The 20,512-nt window shown below is 41.6% G+C and overlaps 1 protein-coding gene across 2 annotated transcripts in view; it reads right to left on the minus strand.

The window, feature by feature from the left end:
* Positions 1-20,512, minus strand: part of SVEP1 (sushi, von Willebrand factor type A, EGF and pentraxin domain containing 1) — a 118,273-nt gene that overhangs the window by 18,949 nt on the left and 78,812 nt on the right. The window contains exons 31-43 of one of the 2 annotated variants that reach the window (XM_058824352.1): positions 20,209-20,382; positions 17,820-17,867; positions 17,067-17,186; positions 16,130-16,306; positions 15,279-15,363; positions 14,772-14,963; positions 12,712-12,879; positions 10,113-10,785; positions 5,974-8,753; positions 4,761-4,986; positions 3,514-3,669; positions 1,644-1,707; positions 795-968 (exon numbers count right to left, since the gene is read on the minus strand). In XM_058824352.1, the coding sequence (XP_058680335.1) occupies positions 795-968; positions 1,644-1,707; positions 3,514-3,669; positions 4,761-4,986; positions 5,974-8,753; positions 10,113-10,785; positions 12,712-12,879; positions 14,772-14,963; positions 15,279-15,363; positions 16,130-16,306; positions 17,067-17,186; positions 17,820-17,867; positions 20,209-20,382 (5,037 nt within the window). The remainder of the gene's footprint in view (positions 1-794; positions 969-1,643; positions 1,708-3,513; positions 3,670-4,760; positions 4,987-5,973; positions 8,754-10,112; positions 10,786-12,711; positions 12,880-14,771; positions 14,964-15,278; positions 15,364-16,129; positions 16,307-17,066; positions 17,187-17,819; positions 17,868-20,208; positions 20,383-20,512) is intronic. The other variant, XM_058824354.1, reaches the window with a different exon arrangement.

Raw genomic sequence — 20,512 nt, forward strand, 5'->3', positions numbered from 1 at the left:
CCTTTCCCACCCTTTCTCCTGGGGTTCACACCGCAGACACCTGAAAGTGTGTCTAACTGTATTTGGTGGTGTTATAAGATATGAGGTGTGTTCAAACCAACAGAGGACCCAGAATATTTCTTCTGTGCCTGAGGCTGCATTTTCAGTCCCTTTTGTGCTCCTACAGTGGAAGATGACCTCAAAATGTGCTCCAGAACAATGGCAGTACTTAAGAAGAATCTTGACCCCTGTCCCACACTTTGGAGACCAAGTAAACTCATCAAAGGTGCGAGAGAAGAATGCAAGGCATAGGACTATGACACCAGCAAGAAAAGATGGAAAATTATTTATTGGCAAAGACTATAAATATTTGCATTTTATTTATAAGCCGTATGAAATACGTCATAAATCCTTCTTCCTAAACTCCTTCAATTAGTTATTTTCTTGATAGAGAGCCAAGACTTGATCCTAGGGAGCACAGCTCTGGCCAAGACATACTCAGTGGCCAAGATATACTTGCTTTGGCATGGCAGGGGTGAACATGTCCAAGGCTCTGCACATCATAATTCAAGGCAAGTCAGATATAGTAGGCCACATTCCTACCCTACTGACTTCAGCATGACCCTCTCTATGTTTATGCCATTTCAATGTGCCAAAAGGAGATTGCTTCTGATCAGAGAAGTACTGCTGGCTTTTCCTCTTGCTGCTCCTCTTACAGCCCTTTGCTGGAGGGAAAGACAGGGAGGAAGCCAGACAAAACACTCTCCTCCTGCCCTAGCTTTCCTGGACATAACATTGCTCTGCATGCTACTTACGTATGCATGTCGGGGCAGAAGGGCTCCACTTTCTGTCAACGTGGCAAATCCTTCTGCTTGACCCCTGTAGCTCAAAGCCAGGGTCACAGCTGTAAAAAACTTCACTGCCAAACAGGAACTCCTCTCCCTGAACCGATCCATTTTCTATCATATCTGGGGGTCCACATGATATTCCTGCAATGTAAGCAATACTTTCCAATCAAACAAAATGCGTATGGCTTGTTCTATTCATAGCTCCTCCACAGGTTTTACTCTGAGAAACAGGAAAGAACACAGCAGTTACCTGGTCATTGCCAGGAATTTGTCCCTGAGTAGCAGAGCAGAATCATACTTGGTGCTTCCACTTCATGCTAAAAGTAAAAAATCTATTGCGACTGTGCTGGCAGGAAGCCTCAGGAAACTGCTGCCTCCTTCAGCCAACAGCTGAAGTCCATGTAAACATTTGTGTAGAAATTCCTATTTCAGCACTGCAATCAATGACATCTCAGAGAAGTGAAGTGCCTTTGAGAATGACATCCACAGAGTTACATTGGAGGATGCTAAATATGTGTAATTCCTGGCAACTAATGTGCTCAGAGGCCCTCAGTAACCGCAGAACCCATGACCTCAAGTGTCAGACTGGAAGCTCTCTGCAGAGGAGCAAGGCAGAAAGGTGTAGAGATTTTCTTCACACTGCTACCTGCACACACCAGCAACTCTGCCCTTCCAGGTTGTTACCAGCAGTACTTACCAAAAAACCTTAGGTAAATGCAGACAGTATGGGTTATAAAGCAAAATGAGCATTAGTGATTTCTGTTGTGTGACATCACCCTTGACCAACATTAAGCGATAGATTCAGGTAGAACATACTTCTGCACACTGGCACACTGCCACTCCAAAGCTTGTCTTCTTGGCAAGTCCGTTCTGCATCACCCTGTGAAACAAGAGAAAATGTTCAAAGAACAACTTTGCTTTAATAAACTCTTTTCTCCCATCATCTTTAGTATCCAGTAAAGTGAGGAAGCTTTTTCTCCATGTGCCACCCATCCAAAGAGAAAATGAAGTGCTACAGCCCAAGGCTACTCTTAGAGTTTACGGCACAATTTTCTGCAAAATGATGGGTGTCTTTTATAAATCAAAAGTTTGTGGGGCCAGTTAGTTCTCTTGTCCTTATATCTCTGGAGAATCATCTTTTTTTTTTTTTCAGTTTTATCATTCTTGCTCATAGGAATGTGTTGTGATGACAATTTTTCTCCTTTCAGGACTTACTTATAGGAAATTCAACTAGGAATTTTTTCAACAACTATACAAGCTTGAGTTTGATAAACATGATGTGCTGATTTAACCACATCCCGAACACTCATTCTTTATATTTGCTATAAATTACATTATTTCTTTCTTACATACAAGTTTTATGGACAGCCTAATAGCCCAGGATTTAATTCTCCAGAGACATGGAGGACAATATTTAATTATGTCCCTTGCTGTAATGTACTTTTATTACAAAGCAGACCTATCGATAAAGAGTAGATGTTTGACATGTTGTTTTATGGCATCACACCCAATGGAATTTGCTTCCCAAAGGAAGAAAGCAGGACTCCTACAGTGGGGACACAGTTTGACACTAGGTGGCGAAACTGGACTACGAAGCTTGGAAGAGCTTATTACTGTAAAACAACACTGGTTTACTGCTTCCTAGAATTATTTGAAACAGCAACTCTACCTTTTTGTCTAAATACCAACACCTTCAACTCCAGTGCATATTTGCACTATTTGACAACATAATGAAAATTAAAGTCTTTGTTACCTAAGCATTCTCCAAACTCTAATTTTAACTTGGCTGAGTGAATTAACTTCTGACTGGGTGATTTTACATGCATGAAGTTCTTAATTAGTTACTGGTGTTACAACAGTACAAAGGAAGTGCAATCCTGCACTCTGCTTGACCCACACAAAACCGGCATTAAGAGCCAGCCTCTGTCCTGGAGACATCTCACACCTCATGTCTCACTCATCACCTGGGAACAGTGGAGATCATGCTGTGCCTCAGCAACCTACTGTCATTTCTGAATTCACTGCAGCTTTTGAAAACACCACTGAGCCAGCTCTGAACTTGCTAGCCTGAATCCTGATACCGGGAAAGCAATGCTGTTTCAGAGCTCAGGTTGGGATAAAAGTTGTAATAAAAACAATGGACAGGAAAGAACTTTGATTCCTCCTCCATCAGGGAATAAAGCTGTCATTGAACAAAATGGAATATCTTTGATCTATCACTTTAATACCATCTGGCAATGTCATAGAACTAAGGGCAGTGGAGTTTATGAGGAACTTTAAGTCTGGAAGGCACAACTCTTGGCACACAGACAATGATTGGGACACTACAAATCAGAAAAAAAAACCTAGTCTAACTCTGGCTAAGGAAGTACATGAGAAATTAACTCTTCTGTGACTTATGATCACAAGCATATGTAATGCTGCATTTGCAGAGGACTTCAGTTAAGAAAACTCAAATATTGCAAGATACCTGCTGGACATATACCTCTGAACAGGATATTTGCTTCAACTACACCCTTAAACCATTCAAAGACTGTCCCAAACATAGCATGAACTATCTACAGACAATAAAAAAAACCAGCAGACACCCAGCTTCCATGGTGTCAAAATGAATGAGGCAGTCCATAGGAATCACTCAGGAACAGAAAATGAGAACTTAGAGTGTTGGGGATTTGAGCTTGCTTACTTGTAATTCATAGCCAGAGTCACATTTATAAAGAGACACATCTTTGAAATTGTATTCAGTGCCAACCACAAATCCATGCTCTGGAGACTCTGGAGTTCCACAAGACACAGGACTGCAGATGTCATCAGAAAATGGTGGCACCCAAACACCATTTTCCTGAAAAATAAATGTAATTAAAAATGTAACAGCACTGCTTTATATGTGCAATCATATCTAATTGAAAAAAAAAAAATCTTGGTAGGAGCATCCAGTTGCTGTGGGTGTGCAGATATAATATTATCTGTTCAATCCTTTATAGAACTTGGTAATTTAAGTAACATTTTCAAGATGTTAACATAGACTAGAGTTATCTTTGGCAGGAACACTTAGCTTGAGATTTAAAAGGCAGATGGAATAAAAAAAAAGGGGGGAAAAAAGCTTGGAAAAGCAAGTTCACTGGGGCAAGGTCACCTAACCACTCAGGGAACAACATATCAGAAGAATGAAAACTTACATCTGCCTGATTTCATGTTTTGTATTTCTCTCTTGGTTGAATGTCTAACACTATGACTAAGTGCTTCAGCAGCCTTCTCTGACTTACTAAGGGAAGTCTGATACCTGAAGAAACACTTGTCAAAGACAACTTCTCCTACAGATATTTGAAACAGCAAAATGAGGGGAAAACATTTAATAAGAAAGACTTACTCTGCAAACCCACACATGGTCAGCTTTTCTCATACAAGTGTACCTAGTGACTTTAAAAGTCTATTTACAAACTCAAGATGAGGCTGTCCACAGCTAATGTGACAGGAGGTTACCAGTGGAACTGATTAAGATGTTTGTTCTTTAACAGAGGATTCAAGTTTCTACAGATGTACAGTGGATGTCAACTGCCTGTTATTCTGGAGATAAAGCTCTGCCTGCAATCCTCAAAATATATTAGAAATCTTGAACATAATTTTTTTTAAATCTCAGACATAGTGATTTAATGCTTGGCATGTGATAAAATGAATGCTTTTCTAAAATGAATGCTTTTCTAAAAGACAGCCTTTTGATGGAAGGAGAAATAAAATATTTTTAGTTCTGAAAGTCCATACATAGAAAACAATTGTTCTTATTGGGAAACAACTAAACATAAAATATTTTGCAGAATATGCTTTGAAATTTTTAGATGTGCCCAGTTAAGGGCCAAAAGGTAAGGAAGATATGAGAAGCACTCCTGAATTCAAGAAGGCCAGCAGAATAAAGCAGTGCTAATAAAACTGTACCTTGCATGTAGATGTGCTTGCTCCCACCAGAGTGTAGCCTTCTACACATGACAAAGTGATGCTTGAATTCACAGTGAAGTTGTTCCCAAGAACGATTACATTAGTGATATTTTCTGGAAGTGGACACTTTCTGGGGCAACAGGAAATACTTTGAGGGGACCACTGTCCATCTTCCTGGCAAGTGCATATATCCACTTCTGTCGCCATTGTGTAGCCTTCCAGACATCTGCAACACAGCATGAAGACCTGACCAGAGAGACACAGCTAGGAATAACCCATAAATTAAAAAGTCAGGACAGTAACTTTTCAGCATTAGTTGTTAATAATACGTCTTGAGATTTTTCTATTACTTCAAGGTAAGCCTGTAAGAAATATGTCTCAAATGAATTAATTCTGTTGCAAGAGCTGGAGACTTCAGACTTCATTTCCAGCTGTTTCATCCTGCTGTAGCATCACAATGGAAAATGAGTTGGTGGCTTCAGTACTCAGAGGGTACTGGAAGTTTTAGAGCAATTTCTACACTGCCCATCTCTTTGCTAGGAGGGCCTCTGGTGAGGTAGAGAGAGTGTGTGAGCAGCAAGCAATTCTAAAGATGATCTCACTTTCTTCCAAGAACAAACTAAGCCTTAGCCTTGCTTAGACACCCAAGGCTGACTCAATGGTGCTTCACCAAGAACAACTCAACTGGCTTGCACTAATGGGTTTAGTAGTAGGCAGCAAAAGTACTCCAGGAAATTTACAAAAACCCCCCAGTTTCTCATATCTATCAAAGGAGTAATTTGCTCCAGTGCTCCAGACAGCACAGTGCTGCAATGCAGATAATGGGAGAAGAGGGATATCAAGACTTTTGTATTACAAGAGGCACCTGAAGCAGAAGGAAACCATAAATACAATGCCAAGAGGAGAGAAGCTGCACACCCTGCTGACTGTTGCTGTCACTTGATAAAAAACCCTATATGTTGAAAACACTGTTTCAGTGGAGAAGAATAAGAAAGCAAATGGAAATGGGAAATTAAAGTCAGTGGAAGCATCAGCCCAAGAGGCTGAAATGCCTTTCTGGAGTTTTCCAAACAGTATTTTATAAAGTGCATGGCAATGAGGGCTGTGTCAATCTGAGTATGTAGAAACTTGCACTAACTGAAGGTACATGAACCTTCCATCTTCTTTCCTTCAGAGACTTTTAATGAAAACAGAATAGCAGTATCATCCTTACCTGTACTGGACCTTACTTCCATAGGTGTAAATGTTCCCAAGAACCTCTGCATTTGGGATAGATGGTGGTGGGCCACAGCTTAAGAGCTCACAGCTTGGGTATGGCTTCTTCCACACACCTGTCTCCACACAAGTCAGTTCTGGAGCCCCCTTCATGACAAAACCTGTCAAGCAGGTATAGATGATTGTGTTCTCATCTTCAGAGCTGCTCCCATTGATAAATGTGTTGGGGATGATGGGTGGAGCACCACAGGAAATCTGTCCGCAGCGAGGAAACCCAGAACTCCATTTGCCAGCTGCCTCACACGTGACTTCAGGAGGTCCCAGCAGTTTGAAGCCCTCCAGGCATTGAAACTGCACACTTATCCCACAGCTGAAATCTGTACCAAGAACAATCCCATTTTGAATCTGTGGTGTAGGACACACACAGGGTAGGCAAGACGGAAGGCTCCCACTCCAGGACCCATTGGACAGGCATTGCCGTAAGGGATTGCCATGCAGCTCATAACCAGGGAAGCATATATAGTGGACAAATTCCCCAAAAGTGAAGGCTGAGCCATTCAGAAAGCCATGGGAGATGTCTTCAGGGGGTCCACAAATGACTGGCTCACAGTGTGGTGCTTCTGAGTCCCAGGTACCGTCACTCTGACAGGTAAGCGTCGATGCTCCTTGCAGGCTATAACCATCATTGCAGTGATAGTGCACTTCTTTATTAAAGCTGAAATCTGAGCCAGTAGTTCTCCCATTGGGAAGAGGCAGCGGCACAGGGCAGATCACAGCTCTGCAAACCGGAGTGATTCCACTCCAGCTTCCATTTTCAAGGCAGACTCTACTCCTGTCCCCATCTAACAGGAAACCTTTGTTGCACCCATACTCTGTATGTCTCTGGTATGTGTAGTCCTCTCCAGTTACCTGACCATTCTCCAGAACTGGTGGAGGGCCGCAGGAGACAGGAATGCAGATTGGTTCACTGCCATCCCATTTCTGGCTCTCTTGGCATCTCCTCTCTGCGGGGCCATTTAACTGGTAACCAGGATCACATTCATAGTAGACAACACTCCCATATGTGTAGTTTTCCCCTCTTACCTTCCCGTTCAAAGGATGGGTAGGTGAATTGCACATTAATGCTTTGCAGTAAGGAGCAGTGTGACTCCACTGCCGACTTGGCAAACACAGCCGTGTGTCAGAGCCAACCAGTGTGAATCCTGGCCTGCAGGTGTACCTCACTGCACTGCCGAGCCTGTTCTCTGTGACGTGCAAAAAACCATTCTCTGGGGGGGATGGCAAGGCGCACTCTATTGAAACACAGGCAGGGGCAGTGCCGTTCCAAGCCCCATCTTCTTGGCAAGCTAGAACAGGGTTTCCCAGCAGCTCGTAGCCAGAGTAACATGTGTATAAAATGATAGTTCCAAATAAGAAAGTGGTGAGCTGCATTGCACTGTCTTCCTTCAAAGAACTTTTGAAGTCCTTCATGTTGTCAGCCAACAACACATGAGAAAGGGAGGGGTTCTCTGTAACACTCTCCTGGTCAGGACGCCTTTCCCCGTGTCTCAGCTGCACGTACTCTCCGAAGTCAATGTGAGGAGGCAGGCCACAGTCTGTTGGAAGGCAGGTTGGTGTAGAGCTAGACCACCCAGATTCTTCACAGGTATGCATGGCAAGGCCTGACAGCTGGAAGCCTGGCACACAGCTGTAAATGACCATGGCCCCATAGCTATAATCCGCACCCTCCACAAAGCCATTCTCAATGGGTTGAGGGGGCTGGCAATTTATGGCCTTGCAAGAGGGAACCTCTGTACTCCACTCTCCGGTTTCTAGGCATCGCAGTGTTTCCTCCCCTTGGAGCTGGAAACCTCTGTCACAGAAATACCTAACTGTCTGTCCATAATGGAAATTTGTGAATGAGTATTTGCCATTGAGAATCTTCTTAGGCCTTGGGCATTGAATAGGTTTGCAAACTGGCTTTCCCCCAAGCCACTGTCCATCTTCTCCACAGAGGACAGTTGTGTTCCCTAGAAGTTCAAAACCTGGTTTACATGTGTAGAGGGCTGTGCTAAGGAAGGTGAGGCCCTGCACATCAACTATGCCATTCTGAATTTCTTCTGGTTGAGGACACTCCACGGGAATACATTCTGGCAAAGGCAAGCTCCACGAGCCATCAGCCTGGCACCTGATGGTGGACTCACCCTTCAGCAAAAACCCATCCACACAGATGTATTTCACAGTGCTTCCAAAATGAAGGGATGAAGTCAAGGGGTCCCCAAAGGGGATATAGGGAGGTGCAGAACACTCTACAACTTTGCAGTAGGGAAAGGAATCATTCCACTGCTGGGAGGGCAAGCATTTCAGTACAGAGGAGCCATGCAAAACATAACCCTCCTTGCAGGAGAACTGTACAACACCGACTTGGTAAGACACTTCTCTCAAGACCAGCTGGTTTTCTGCCAGGGGTGGTTCTGGACATTTTGCTGGCACACATTTGGGACTTTGCTTTTTGCTCCATTTCCCAGACTTTTGACACGTCCATGAAACATCTCCAATCAGCTCATAGCCTTCATCACAGAAGAACTCAACTTTGGAGCCCATTTCAAAAGTTTCTCCCTTGGAGTAGCCATGCTGGATGGATGGTGGTTTTCCACAGCTGAGGGGAGCACAGTAAGGGGGCGATTCACTGTACCACTGCCGGTTTGCTTGGCAGATAAACACTGGGCTCCCAACCATCTGGTAGCCAGAGTCACACTGATAATTTGCCTGATTTTCAAAGAAGTGCCCAGTGGTGTCCTGGAAAACAGTTAAGAGAGAGACATGTCTGAAATGCAGACGCATGATTTGGCAACAGGAGACTGATTTAATTTCTTGTGTTCTCCTGGTCTAGCTTCTAGCTGAATCCCTGACAGCAGTAAAGGCTGTCTCAGAAGGAATGAAGGCAAGTAACTGGCACAAAATATCTTGCCTCAAATAATGCACTCTTCTCTTCAGGAAATCTGAGGCCAAAATAAAACAGAAAATTCAAACCTTAAAAGGTAAAAGCTAGAAAAGAATTCCTCTGCTTTCTCACCTCCTGAGCCATGAGACCAAAATAGGTGGGGAAAGGAAGATGGGAAAAAAATGGATGAGGGGAAGCTGCCATCAAATGGCCTATTATTGTCATGATTCTTTAGCTTCTGTGTATATCTGAGCTTGGAGCCCTCAAATCTACTGCAACTAGGAGACATTTATAAATGCCACATATGCAGCTGCATGGCCTTGAGCAGGCAGCTGAGAAGCAACTAAAAGTTGCAGTCTGGGCTTTGACTGAGATAATAAAAATTTTCTCTAACTGTAAGGAATAGATGAGGGAGCGATCCTACCTAAGGAAGACAAAACAGAGTGATATGCATTAATTAGAAAATGCATCTATGTGGGAGTCTGAACAGAAACTGCTGGAAACTCATGTGGGAACTGGAATGTCAACCTCTACCCTCCAAATTTAGCAAATGCAGATTCTCTGGTATCTGGTATCCCTAGTATCTGGTATCCTGGTATCTTAAATCCCTGGATTTAAGGAAGGAAGAGGGATGCTCAGAAGAAAAATGTTTCAAAAATTCAATGTTAAATCTTTATAATAGCGGTTTTGATCTTCCTTACCACAATATTGTCCTTGTGCGCCTAATGTGCAACATTGTTGCAATTTAATTTGATAAGGAAAGGGAAGTTCTGACTTCAGTAAAGAAATGTGCTTGCATCAAAAGAAGAAAAAATATCTCAAGGTGATTTATCTATTGCATATCAGATTTTTTTATTGCAATGAAAAAAGCAAGGTTTGTGAACTGGCATCAGTTCTTCATATCTAAGAAGGCACTTGAAAGCTACCAAAGAACCAAACAAATGAAGCCTAAGACATTAAGGAAATCAGTTGAATATGTCTCCTAAGTGATAAACCACTTTATGATAGGAAATCCTATGGAAATAGTCATGCTTTTCAGATATGATTTTGATGGGAATCCACCTGCTTTTCCTGTTCTTTATCCTATCCAATCACGTACTTCCTCAGTTTTAACAGAAGAGCAAAACAGAAGGAAGAAAACTCCAACAGCAATAGTTGTGAAGATATATTCAGTTTCCCATGCTATCAGGCAGATGAGAAATCACATTCTGTACCTTAATAAAGCCATTCTCAAGCTGCGGTGGCTCTCCACAGGAGACTGGGTGGCATGTGGGCAAACTGCCACTCCAGTTGCCGGTGGCCTCACAGGTCCGCTTCTTCTCTCCCTTGATGTAGAACCCCTTGTTGCAGCTGTAAGCCACCACTGCTCCAAAGCTGTAGTTGGATCCGCTGGCGTAGCCATTGCTAATGTGGGGAGGCTCTCCACAGCGGATGGGGATGCACTGGATGCTCAGAGGAGAAGGATTCCACTGGCCCCCTCGCAGGCATTCGATCTTGGCTGAAGTGTTCAGAACGAAGCCTTCCATGCACTTGAAGCTCACAACGGAGCCAGCTGCAAACTTGGCTTTACTAATGGACTCCAGGATGCTGTATGAGACAGTGGATGGCTTTTCACAGAAATCAGCTATGCAGTGGGGCATGTCCCTGCCCTCTGGAGGCACCCATGTCCCTTCTGCATTGCAAAGCAGCTGAGAGTTATCAGCCAGGCTGTAACCATCCAAACAGAAGTAATAAGCTATATCACCAAAGAGGCGGTGGCCACTCTCTGGTGATGCATTTTCCACATGGGGTGGTTCATCACAGGATACTGCCAGGCACTGCTGGTGGCTCACACTCCACTTGCCACTGGCTAAGCACTCTATGGTTTCAGGGCCAACTAATGTGTAACTGTGGATAAGGAAACCACATAGGAAGTCAAAAATACAAGCACTGTCAAACTCTACCTAAGGTTTCCTGAAGCCCTTGCAGTATGAGCTTGTTGCTAGAACCCCAGAACAGCAGGATCTTTTAAATTAGCTATGATCAACTTCAAAAGGAAAATCCTAAAGTCTACATGTCCATGGGTGATGTATCACAAAGGTGGACATCCTAGCACACCTTGTGCATCTTACCTCTCTCATCTGTCTGAGAGAGAGGTAAGATGTCCAATGACCATTTCTGAGCTTCCATTTTGGCCTCAAAGTACTACAATAAACCTAGTATTGTGCTGTAATGGTCCATGCAATCCTCAAGGAAATGATCTCACTCAGAAACTGTTTCTGTTTACCAAAACTGATTAGAAAAGAAAGAGATGAAAAGCCTAGAAAGGCCTTTTGGGTTTTTGTATTAGCCCTTTCAATCTATTTTCACACTTGCAAGCAAAGTGAAACCTCTTAGTGAGTTACCCAGAGATGCTCTTACCAATAACACATATAGCAATTTTAAAATAACTTCTTCCTGAAAACTCACTGTTAAAAAATATTAGAAAGTCAATAAAAACAATTAATGCTGACTGGAAAATACCCAATGAAATTATTTATAATAAAATTCTACCACATTAATACTGTTAGTGTACTTGCAGTTCTCCAGTCTGTCTTCAGTTCTCCCTGGGATGCAGGGACAGGCATTAATCCATGCAGCTCATCATCCCACTTAAACCTCTGCTGCTTAAATATGCAACAGGCAGTAGTGTGACTGTTTTCTCAATTTTTTTTCTCTGTGGTGTGCTCTCACAAAGAGCAAAGAAACAATAACTACTGCAAAGTCCCCATTGACTTTCCAACTGCAGGCTGTTCAAATCTTGAAGCCACACCTGTAAAACTGTTTTGTCATGTTTGCAGAATTTGTTTTCAAGGCCTCATGACTGGACCCCAGAAAAAGAGCCAATTATGTGCCAATGTTTAAAATAATCCACTGTCACAGGCAAACAGCTGTGACAGTCTTTAAATGCTGCTATCCTACCCCATTTAAAATGCTTGCCCAAGAAAGAGAAGCAGCTTTTAAAATCACTATACAGTCTAGAAAACATAATAAGGATGCTTTGTGTCAATTATGTTTCAATTAACATTGCAAAGCCAATTTATAAGAAAAATGCTGGCTTCTCATTTACCATTTTACACCGAGAAAAAGCAGAAAATTCTTCAGTCACTTTGGACCTAAACTGGCAAAACTCTGCTTATCTGCTCTGCCTTTTAGACAGAACAGTTTCAAGAAATTTTATGGAACTGCTTATAGGCTGTAAAGATTACTGTGTGAAAAGGTTCTTGCAGGATCAGAGTCCAGCATTATACTTTCATGCTTGATGTCATCAAAACTGAGCCTCCTCTTTGATGAAAATTTCTCTACATAGGGTAGATAAAAATAAATTTAAAACAATACACCTCAATAAACAAAGAGTCTTAATTTTAAGGAAATAGAATTTGGAACACCACAGCAGACAGTTGTGGTAACTGCATCAAAAGCATTCTTACACCCTGATGGGACATAAAGAATTTGCTATGATTAGAGCCTTGAATTTAACACAGAAGTACTGGTTCTCTAGTAACTCCAAGCAAAACGGTTTCCTATTGAATTGTGCTACCATTCCCCCAGATTCCTCTCTATTCTTCTCTTCCTGAGTGTATTCAGTTCCCCTGAAACTACTTTAAGAAATCTCTGTCTCATACTAACCTGACCACCCACAAAAAAAATCGCCATTGCATTTAACTTCCAAAAAGTTAAGACAGAAGTAGCAAACATGAATTAGTGTGCAGTTAGAAAGGACTTGTCAAACAGTGCACCAGTTTTACTCAACCTGATCCAGTAGTGCTGATCCAGTAGTGCTGATCTACATACCCTTCCTTACAGGTGTAAGAGACTGTGTTTCCAAAAGTAAAGTTATCTCCTTTGATGACTGCATCTTTGATGGCAGGAGGGGGACCACAAGACACAATGTTGCAAGCTGGTGGTGTGCTGTTCCAGCTCCCTGAAGATGCACAGACAAGTACAGAAGGTCCCTGAAGGCTGAGACACAAAGACCATTATTAAGGCATCATTTCATCCTGGGTGAGGGATGGACCTGTGAAAGACCTGCTTTGCTTTCTGGCTCCAGTGAAACTAAGGAGTCTTTCTCCCTGACTTTAGTAGAGGCCACAATCTCACGCTTTGCTCATGGAAAAACACCCCGATGCTATTAAAAAAGGCTGGTCTTCACATCACTTTGAAGAACAAGCTGGTGGATTTTGTGTGAAGACTCAAGGCTCTCAAGACAGACACACACAACTTCTGCTGCAGCTTTGCCCCTCTTTGAACACAAAAGAAATACTTGTTTAACCTTAAAAATTTACTTGTATGCCATCAACAACATGCCAGTCTTGAGAATTGCAACTATGCCTCTGCCTGAGACCTCATTCACTCAACGACTTAAAACACTATCTTCAGCCAGGACACTGAAGGAAAAGCTCCAGTTCAAGTCTGTTCACAAAAAGGCATTCAGTTCCTTCAGGAGGTAAAGGGTATTGCTTGAGTGAATGGCCATACACATTTGAAGTTGATGATATTTTTTGGTCTCATTATCTGAGGAAACAGGATTGGTTCAGATGGTGTGACTCGGATGTCTGAACAGAGTGTGAAACACTTCTCTGAGATGACTCTTGTCTCCAGCTGCTATATCAGCTGTCTATGGGTTCCCTGTAGGGCCCACATCATATCTGAGAGCCCTACATGGGAGTGTCTGATTCCCTACAATTTGGTGTCAAATGGCATTAGACCCCCATGTTTAGCTGAAATAAGTTAATGGAACAGAACAGTGACTTGTAATGCTTTTACAAATTTGGTACAGGCCCTTGTGAGGGAAGTAAGGCTTTGCCTACCCGTGGCAATATGTTTAAGACTAAAAACATCTCAAAGGTGCTTGAAAGAAGAGATTGGGTCCAGAAAAAAAGCATAAGATGGACACTGTTTGAGAGGGCTTCCTCTGGAGTGGTAACCAAAGGAGAGAGGACCTCTCTCACCTATGGTAGACAGGTAAAGACAAAGAATCAAAACTGATGTGGTATTTGCTGTCTGTATGTCCAAAGTCCACAGTCAAAAAACTCATTGCACCGCCTGGTTTAGTGGGGTACAGATAAACCCACAATGCAAATCTATGACTTAACACTACACTTAACTGCAGCTGAGTTATCCATTTGTACTAACAAAATTAAAATATTCACCAAATGAACACACTTCATCTACCTGCCTGCATCTGGACAAGGAAATGATTGCAGCAGGAAAATGTCATCCCTAAACAGGTCCATATGGGACCACTTATGTCAGAGCATATCTGCTATAAGTACAAGCAGATATGAGGGGAGGCAGAAACCTGCATGTACAGTCACATCCTTGGATATAGCATTAATGTGTTAATTTTTAATCGCAGCATGTTAAAAATATGTTTGCAGTATAATTGCTTACAAATGTAAAACAGAACAAATACTTAGAATAAGTTACTAGTACAAATTGTTAAAGGAGTAAATTATTAACTTCCAGAAAGTTCCTTCACAAAAGGTGCTGAAAAGTAACAGCAAAAGTAATATGAACTACAGTTGTAGAGGTATAATGATCTTTAAAGGCAAATGAGAACTTTCAGAAATAATAAAAACTATTTTTCTGAATATTCAAAATATTTTTGTAAGTTTAATGGTAAAATGAAAAGCATAACATATGTATATAGCAAATCCTGAGTGACTTTTCTGAACTGCTCCAGTTCAGGATAAAATACAAAAAAGTACCCTCAAGGTATAAAGAAGTCTTTTCCAATTCTGTTTTAGTATTTTATTACTCTGAGCAATGATCCCAGCTTTTTTCTTTCAGATATAAGTCAGACCTAACAAGTATGCCACCTGCATTTGGCTCAGGCACATTCGTGCATTTACCTGTATCCATTGTCACAGGTGTATGATACAGAGGAAAGATAGGCTGTGCCACTGAGCGTGTACTTTCCATTGCTGATATCCTGTGGGCTAGGGCACGTCACCATTTCACAGGAGGGGGGAGCATGACTCCAAATGCCACTAGCAAGGCATAGAATTTCCTTTTCACCCACCAAGTTGTATCCATCATTGCATCTGCATTAGAAGAAAAGAAGTGCTATCAAACACAGGGCCTTTTGTGCACAACATAATCAGCCATCCCTTTTTTCTCATCATTCACACCTGCATAAACCATCTTTCTTTTCAGGAAATAGAGAAGTAGTACTGGAGGTACTACTTCAGCTCTGCTAATGAACAGCCACTCTATAACCAAATGTCTTTCCATTATTTTAATCCCATCTTGCTCCTCTCCTTCATTTCAACCAATCTCTCAATTCAGCCATACTCTTATTTGCTGCCAGATTGTCAATCAGTTATTAATACAGCACTTCAAACATACTGAATTCCTACCTGTACACCACCTTATTATGGTATGTAAAATTTGAGCCAAAAATGGCACTGTTCTCTGGAATAACTGGATCACCACAGGATATAGCTTTAAAAAGACAGGAATACAAGAGAGGTTGATATAACACAAACAAAAATGAACAAGATTAGGATTTGCTTTCTTTTCTCTGAAAAGATTTGAGGAAATATAAAGCCCTAGGTAACAATGAGTTCTTGACTAATCTGTAAGTGACATTTAGGACTCTTTATCTGAATTCACCTTACTGAGAAACTGAACTAATTGGAAGTAGGCAGTTATAACCACGCTACAAACCACATGCTTAGTTATCAAGAGGAGTCCATATCTACCTCTCTCTATGGACAAAGTAATTGTTTTTTTGCTCAGACATTCTTTGTCAACTCTTCACTTTACCTGTTGCTTCATCTCATTTGTTCTGGTTTTCTAAAGAAACAATTTCTGCTATCATACCATGACTATGTACATGCATCAGCCTGTCCTTTCAGGTTGCTTTTAATCCACTGAGACAGTTAATGGTCTTTAAGTGATTAATTGCTTGAAAATGGAAAGCTGGGTGGAGAAGAATTAGAATTAGAAGAACACTTCTAATGCTTGCATTAGACTGAGTCTATACCTCTGACGCACTGGAGAATCTGCGTAAGAGAGAACCACTACAGACATGACAACTGTGCTTATGTCTTAAGAGAGCAAAGACTTCAACACTGACATCCAGATCTGCTAGGACAGGGTTTCATAAGCTGCCATGGTCTCTAACGGCTCTTCACTATTACTTTTCCCCTCCCATCTGTCTAATGTTAAAGTCACATTTCAGTATGCATTACCCCTAGGAACCAACCTTCACAATAGGGTGTTGGGTTGCTCCACTCTCCGGACTCCATGCAAGTAAGTTTCATCACTCCTGTCAGCTGGAACCCTTCTTTGCAGGAAAATGTTACTTGACTACCAACACTGTAAGTATCCCCATGTAAATGACCATGCTCTGGATTTCCTGGATTATGGCATTTCACGGGTTCTGAGGAAAAAGAGGGAAACTACAAATAACATACTTATGTGTCAGGTTTTATGAATAAATTACAAGAGATATCCTTGGGAATTTGCTGAAAGTAGAAGGCAAAGCATATGGAAAACACTAAAGTAGTTTACATAAGAAGTTTACAGCCTTTTCTCTTTTATATGTAAATGACTGAAGACTCATGCAAGTAAGCTAATCTCCAAGTTTAAGGATGTGGAAAAGCCCTCTGTAACGGAGTTTGCATTCCTTGTCAGAAGCAAACATATCTTACAGTATTTTCTCCCTCTGTGAGGGAAAGCCCATTCTAGCATGTCCATCCCCGAAAATGAAAACTGCTCAACTACCTTTTATGCCAACCTATGCGACTGTCTAGTTATCTTCTTCCAAAGTTACCTTGTTTAATGTTTCTACAGGTAGCTCTAGCCCTACTCAGAAGCCTGTGTTAAAATGTTTCTTCACTCAGCTCTGCTCTGAGAAGTGAAACACTGTGGCCTTCCCAGGTCTTGTGCTCAGCACGCAATTAGGTTTTTGCATGTGTGTATGTCTTGGAGCAGCATCCCAGTGACAGCTGTATCCTTACAGAGAGGTGAGTTTTCAAGAAACAAAAGGAGACACTATCACAGCCCCATCCAGACTAAACCGACCTGGAGATGAAAGCATGCCTGTCCTAGATATCAATTGTTGTCTCGCAACTGGAAGGCAGGATACTGGCCTATATAGAATCTTGGAAAGGCTAGCTGGATGTTTTTCTTTCCCATACCTGCACATTTTTTACCATCTCCCGTGTAAGGAGGGATGCAAGTGCAAACATAGGATCCATTTGTGTTGAGACAAGATGCGTGCTCATCACAATCTGATCCAACAGCACATTCATCAACATCTGCAAAAAACAAAACAAAACAAACCCACAAAACCCATGTCTCTAGTGTGTTATTTGTAGCAAGCATTTCCTTTAAATTTCTGTCTTACTGTCAAGAGGAATTACTTTAAGTAGTACAATTAAAAATCACTTACTGCAATCACATTTTTCATCCATTGGTAAAAATACTTAATATTTAAACAAATATTTATAACTCACTGTAAAGTTTCATTGTAATTTTAATTATAATTTACTCAGCAATATTGCACAACATGAGAAAATCAGAGATACATGTTACTAACTTTCAGTCACTACTTCCACATAAAGTATCTGGTTTCCAAACTGCAAAAGAACAGATATTGTAACTATTGTACTACTAGTCTGCGTAGACACTCTAAGGAAGGATTTTTGCATTAAACTCTTGCTTGGGAAATCCTCTTGATCTCAACCTTCCTACTTATAAGACAGGAAAGCTTAGTCTTGTTTATTGTATTTTGTCTATTAAAACTTGTCTATTAGACAGGAAAACCCATCTTTGATGAAGGCTCTAATATCTTAGACTACGCCCAAAAAGAGCCTGCAGTTGCCAGAAGTGTTAAAAATAATTCAAAACATATTAGTTATTATAATTAGCTATTTACATGATAGTAGTACCTAGAAATCCGAACTGGTAATTTATGATCCATGTAGTTTGATGCCATGCTGCAAAAAAAAAAAAAAAAAGCAAACAAAAAAACCCCAAACAAACAAACAACCCCCCCCCCCCCCCAAAAAAAAGCCCCTCACTGCAGAATACTTCATAAAATCTTTTAATCTAGACAAGGATTAAGTAAGAAAACATCCCTGGTATGAAAACAATGAGTCAAAATTGCAAAGAATGAATTTCAAAGTATCTAATTGAAAAGTGCTGGCATCAGGGATTATTCTTCTCTATAAAAATGCTTGTTTCATACTGTTAGAGAGAGGTAGAACAATTCTTAATCTAAATGTCCTGCTACAGGACCCTTGTTGATCAAGGTATGCCATGCAGACACACAGTTTGGGTTCTTTGCCCATTTCCAGTAAATAAATCACTGGTTAAAAAAGCAAGAAGATTTACTGAATTGGAGGGTTTATTCTTCACTACTGGATGAGTCTGATCAGCATGAAAGGACCACAACACATTGAAAAGAAAAGGAGCTTCTTTCTGATATGCAGCATGACAGCTGCACTGTAATACCAAGACAGTTGCCAACTACACAAATTGGCACAACTACCAGGAGGATGCAAAGTGCTGCCATAGCAGAACTGGAATGACTGCTTCTTCTGTAATGTCTTGTTAGGCAAGAGACTTCCAGTGGGGTGGAACTACACGGTGAATCAGATCCTAACAGAACAAAAGGAATGCTTCAGGGCATAGGTGTGCCAGGATTTGCTAGCACCTCCCTGAAGCATGAGTCAGAAAGGTAAATGGTGGGTCAGGGTGCCAAATCCACTCTTGTTTTCATTTTCCCATAACGTAGCTTTAGGAGAGACAAAGCAAGCTGGAAGGTGGGGTGCAGGCTTTTTCCTTCTGAACGTTGTGACTCCTACAGCATGGAAGTTGAACTATTTGGACAGCCTTGATGTACCTGGGATGATGTTTGTAGATTCTGAAGAAGTGCTGCTGGACAAGATGCTACAAAACTAGAGGGATCCTACTCCAAAGTGAATTTTGGCAAAACTAAAAGACTTTGGTATTTTCTTTTGCTTGTCTTGACTGAAAAAAATATGTGCTATACCTACAAAGAATTAGGAGTCAAACACAAATCTTGCTAGTTTTTTACTGCGCAATTCCCATGGCTATGATCCAGCACAACCAGATGCAGCAATCCAAGTACAGCTAGGTAGTGGATTTCAGCAGGAGAATGCTGGAGACATGGCCCTGCAAGGCCAGTGACATCCAGTCCTCGATACACAGTCCAACGCCAGCCTCTCACACCTTTCAGCTTGTGCCACTGTACCTGGCACATCAGACCCAACTGACCAGCGAGTAAGTTAAGGTGTGGCAACTGTATGAGCTGCGGTCACAAGTGTACTCCCAGGGCTCTCAATGCTGCAGCTGCTTCTTCCTGGCAGGCATATCTGACCCAGCAAAAAATCCCCACAACAGAGAAAAAGTTCAGAGAACACTGGCAGAGGTGATCTTCCCATTAAGTTAGGGACTAAGGAGACAGCAAGGTGGCCTTTTGTTCAGGTAAACATCAACTAACAGTTGAGTGGATCAGCTGACAGTGTAAATGCTTCTCCTTGAGCTCCTTAAAGAGTGTGAATGTTTCTGAGTTAGCCAGACCAACACAGAGGAGTGGAAATGAACATATGGTCAACATGAGGTGTAAATGTCAGACAAGTACCAATGGGCTTGAGCTGGCCTTAACTCACACATTCATTCCCAGCTACTGGGGATGTTCAAGGTATTGAGGGTGAACATATTACAGAGCTTGATAATGCAAAACACACTGGAATTATACCTAAACTGTGTATTACAATTGCTGTATTTTGTTAAGTAACTTGAATTTGTTTCTCTTGTGCTATGCAGTACATTTAGGTATCACTCAGCTTGATTGGAAATCCTGTGCAGTATCTACTGTCCTCAGGTCAGTAAATCTGATATTAAATACTACAATGTCCATGTGTGAAATTTCTAAAAGAACCTGGTCAGAGAGCATGAGACACTGACAGCATGCTGAAGAGCAATAAAATGCACAGGTCAGAAGCACAGAATGCAAGGATTGCAGGACATGGAAGGAGAAAGGTTGGGAGTGCAATGCAGGCCTATATAATTTTATATATATTTGATAAAAGCAAGATATGGGGCATACAAGAGGATGGACAGAAAAAGGTGATAGAATGTAGTTTTGGTTTCATGTAAGGCTGAGCATGTTATTTCAGAAAAATGAATATTTTGGACTGTGGGATTGTGGTTAGCCTCCACAATTTCAGAATGAATGTTTGCTCAAACCTAAGGGCACAGGAGAGCTGTGAGATTGTCAGCGTATGCAGCCAAATGTATGGCACTTCTTACCAAGGCATGATGGTGAAATGCTGTTCCAGCTTCCATTGTCCAGGCAGAGCATCCTGGAGTCACCCAACAAATAGTAGCCACTGTTACAGTGATAGGTAATAGTACTGCCAGCAAAAAAGTCCTCAGCTGAATAATATCCATTTTCTAAAGTTGGAGGCACTCCACAGCTGATTCCTGCAAGATGGGTGAAAAGAGGGCACAGGCATTAGCAGAGCAAACACACATCATCTTCAGAATAATTCCACATGAGAGCCATTACTGCATGTTTTTCTCTGCAGCTGTACAATCCCATTAGCAAGAGGGC

This window comes from Ammospiza caudacuta, chromosome Z (genome assembly GCF_027887145.1).
Source record: "Ammospiza caudacuta isolate bAmmCau1 chromosome Z, bAmmCau1.pri, whole genome shotgun sequence".
Lineage (NCBI taxonomy): Eukaryota > Metazoa > Chordata > Aves > Passeriformes > Passerellidae > Ammospiza > Ammospiza caudacuta.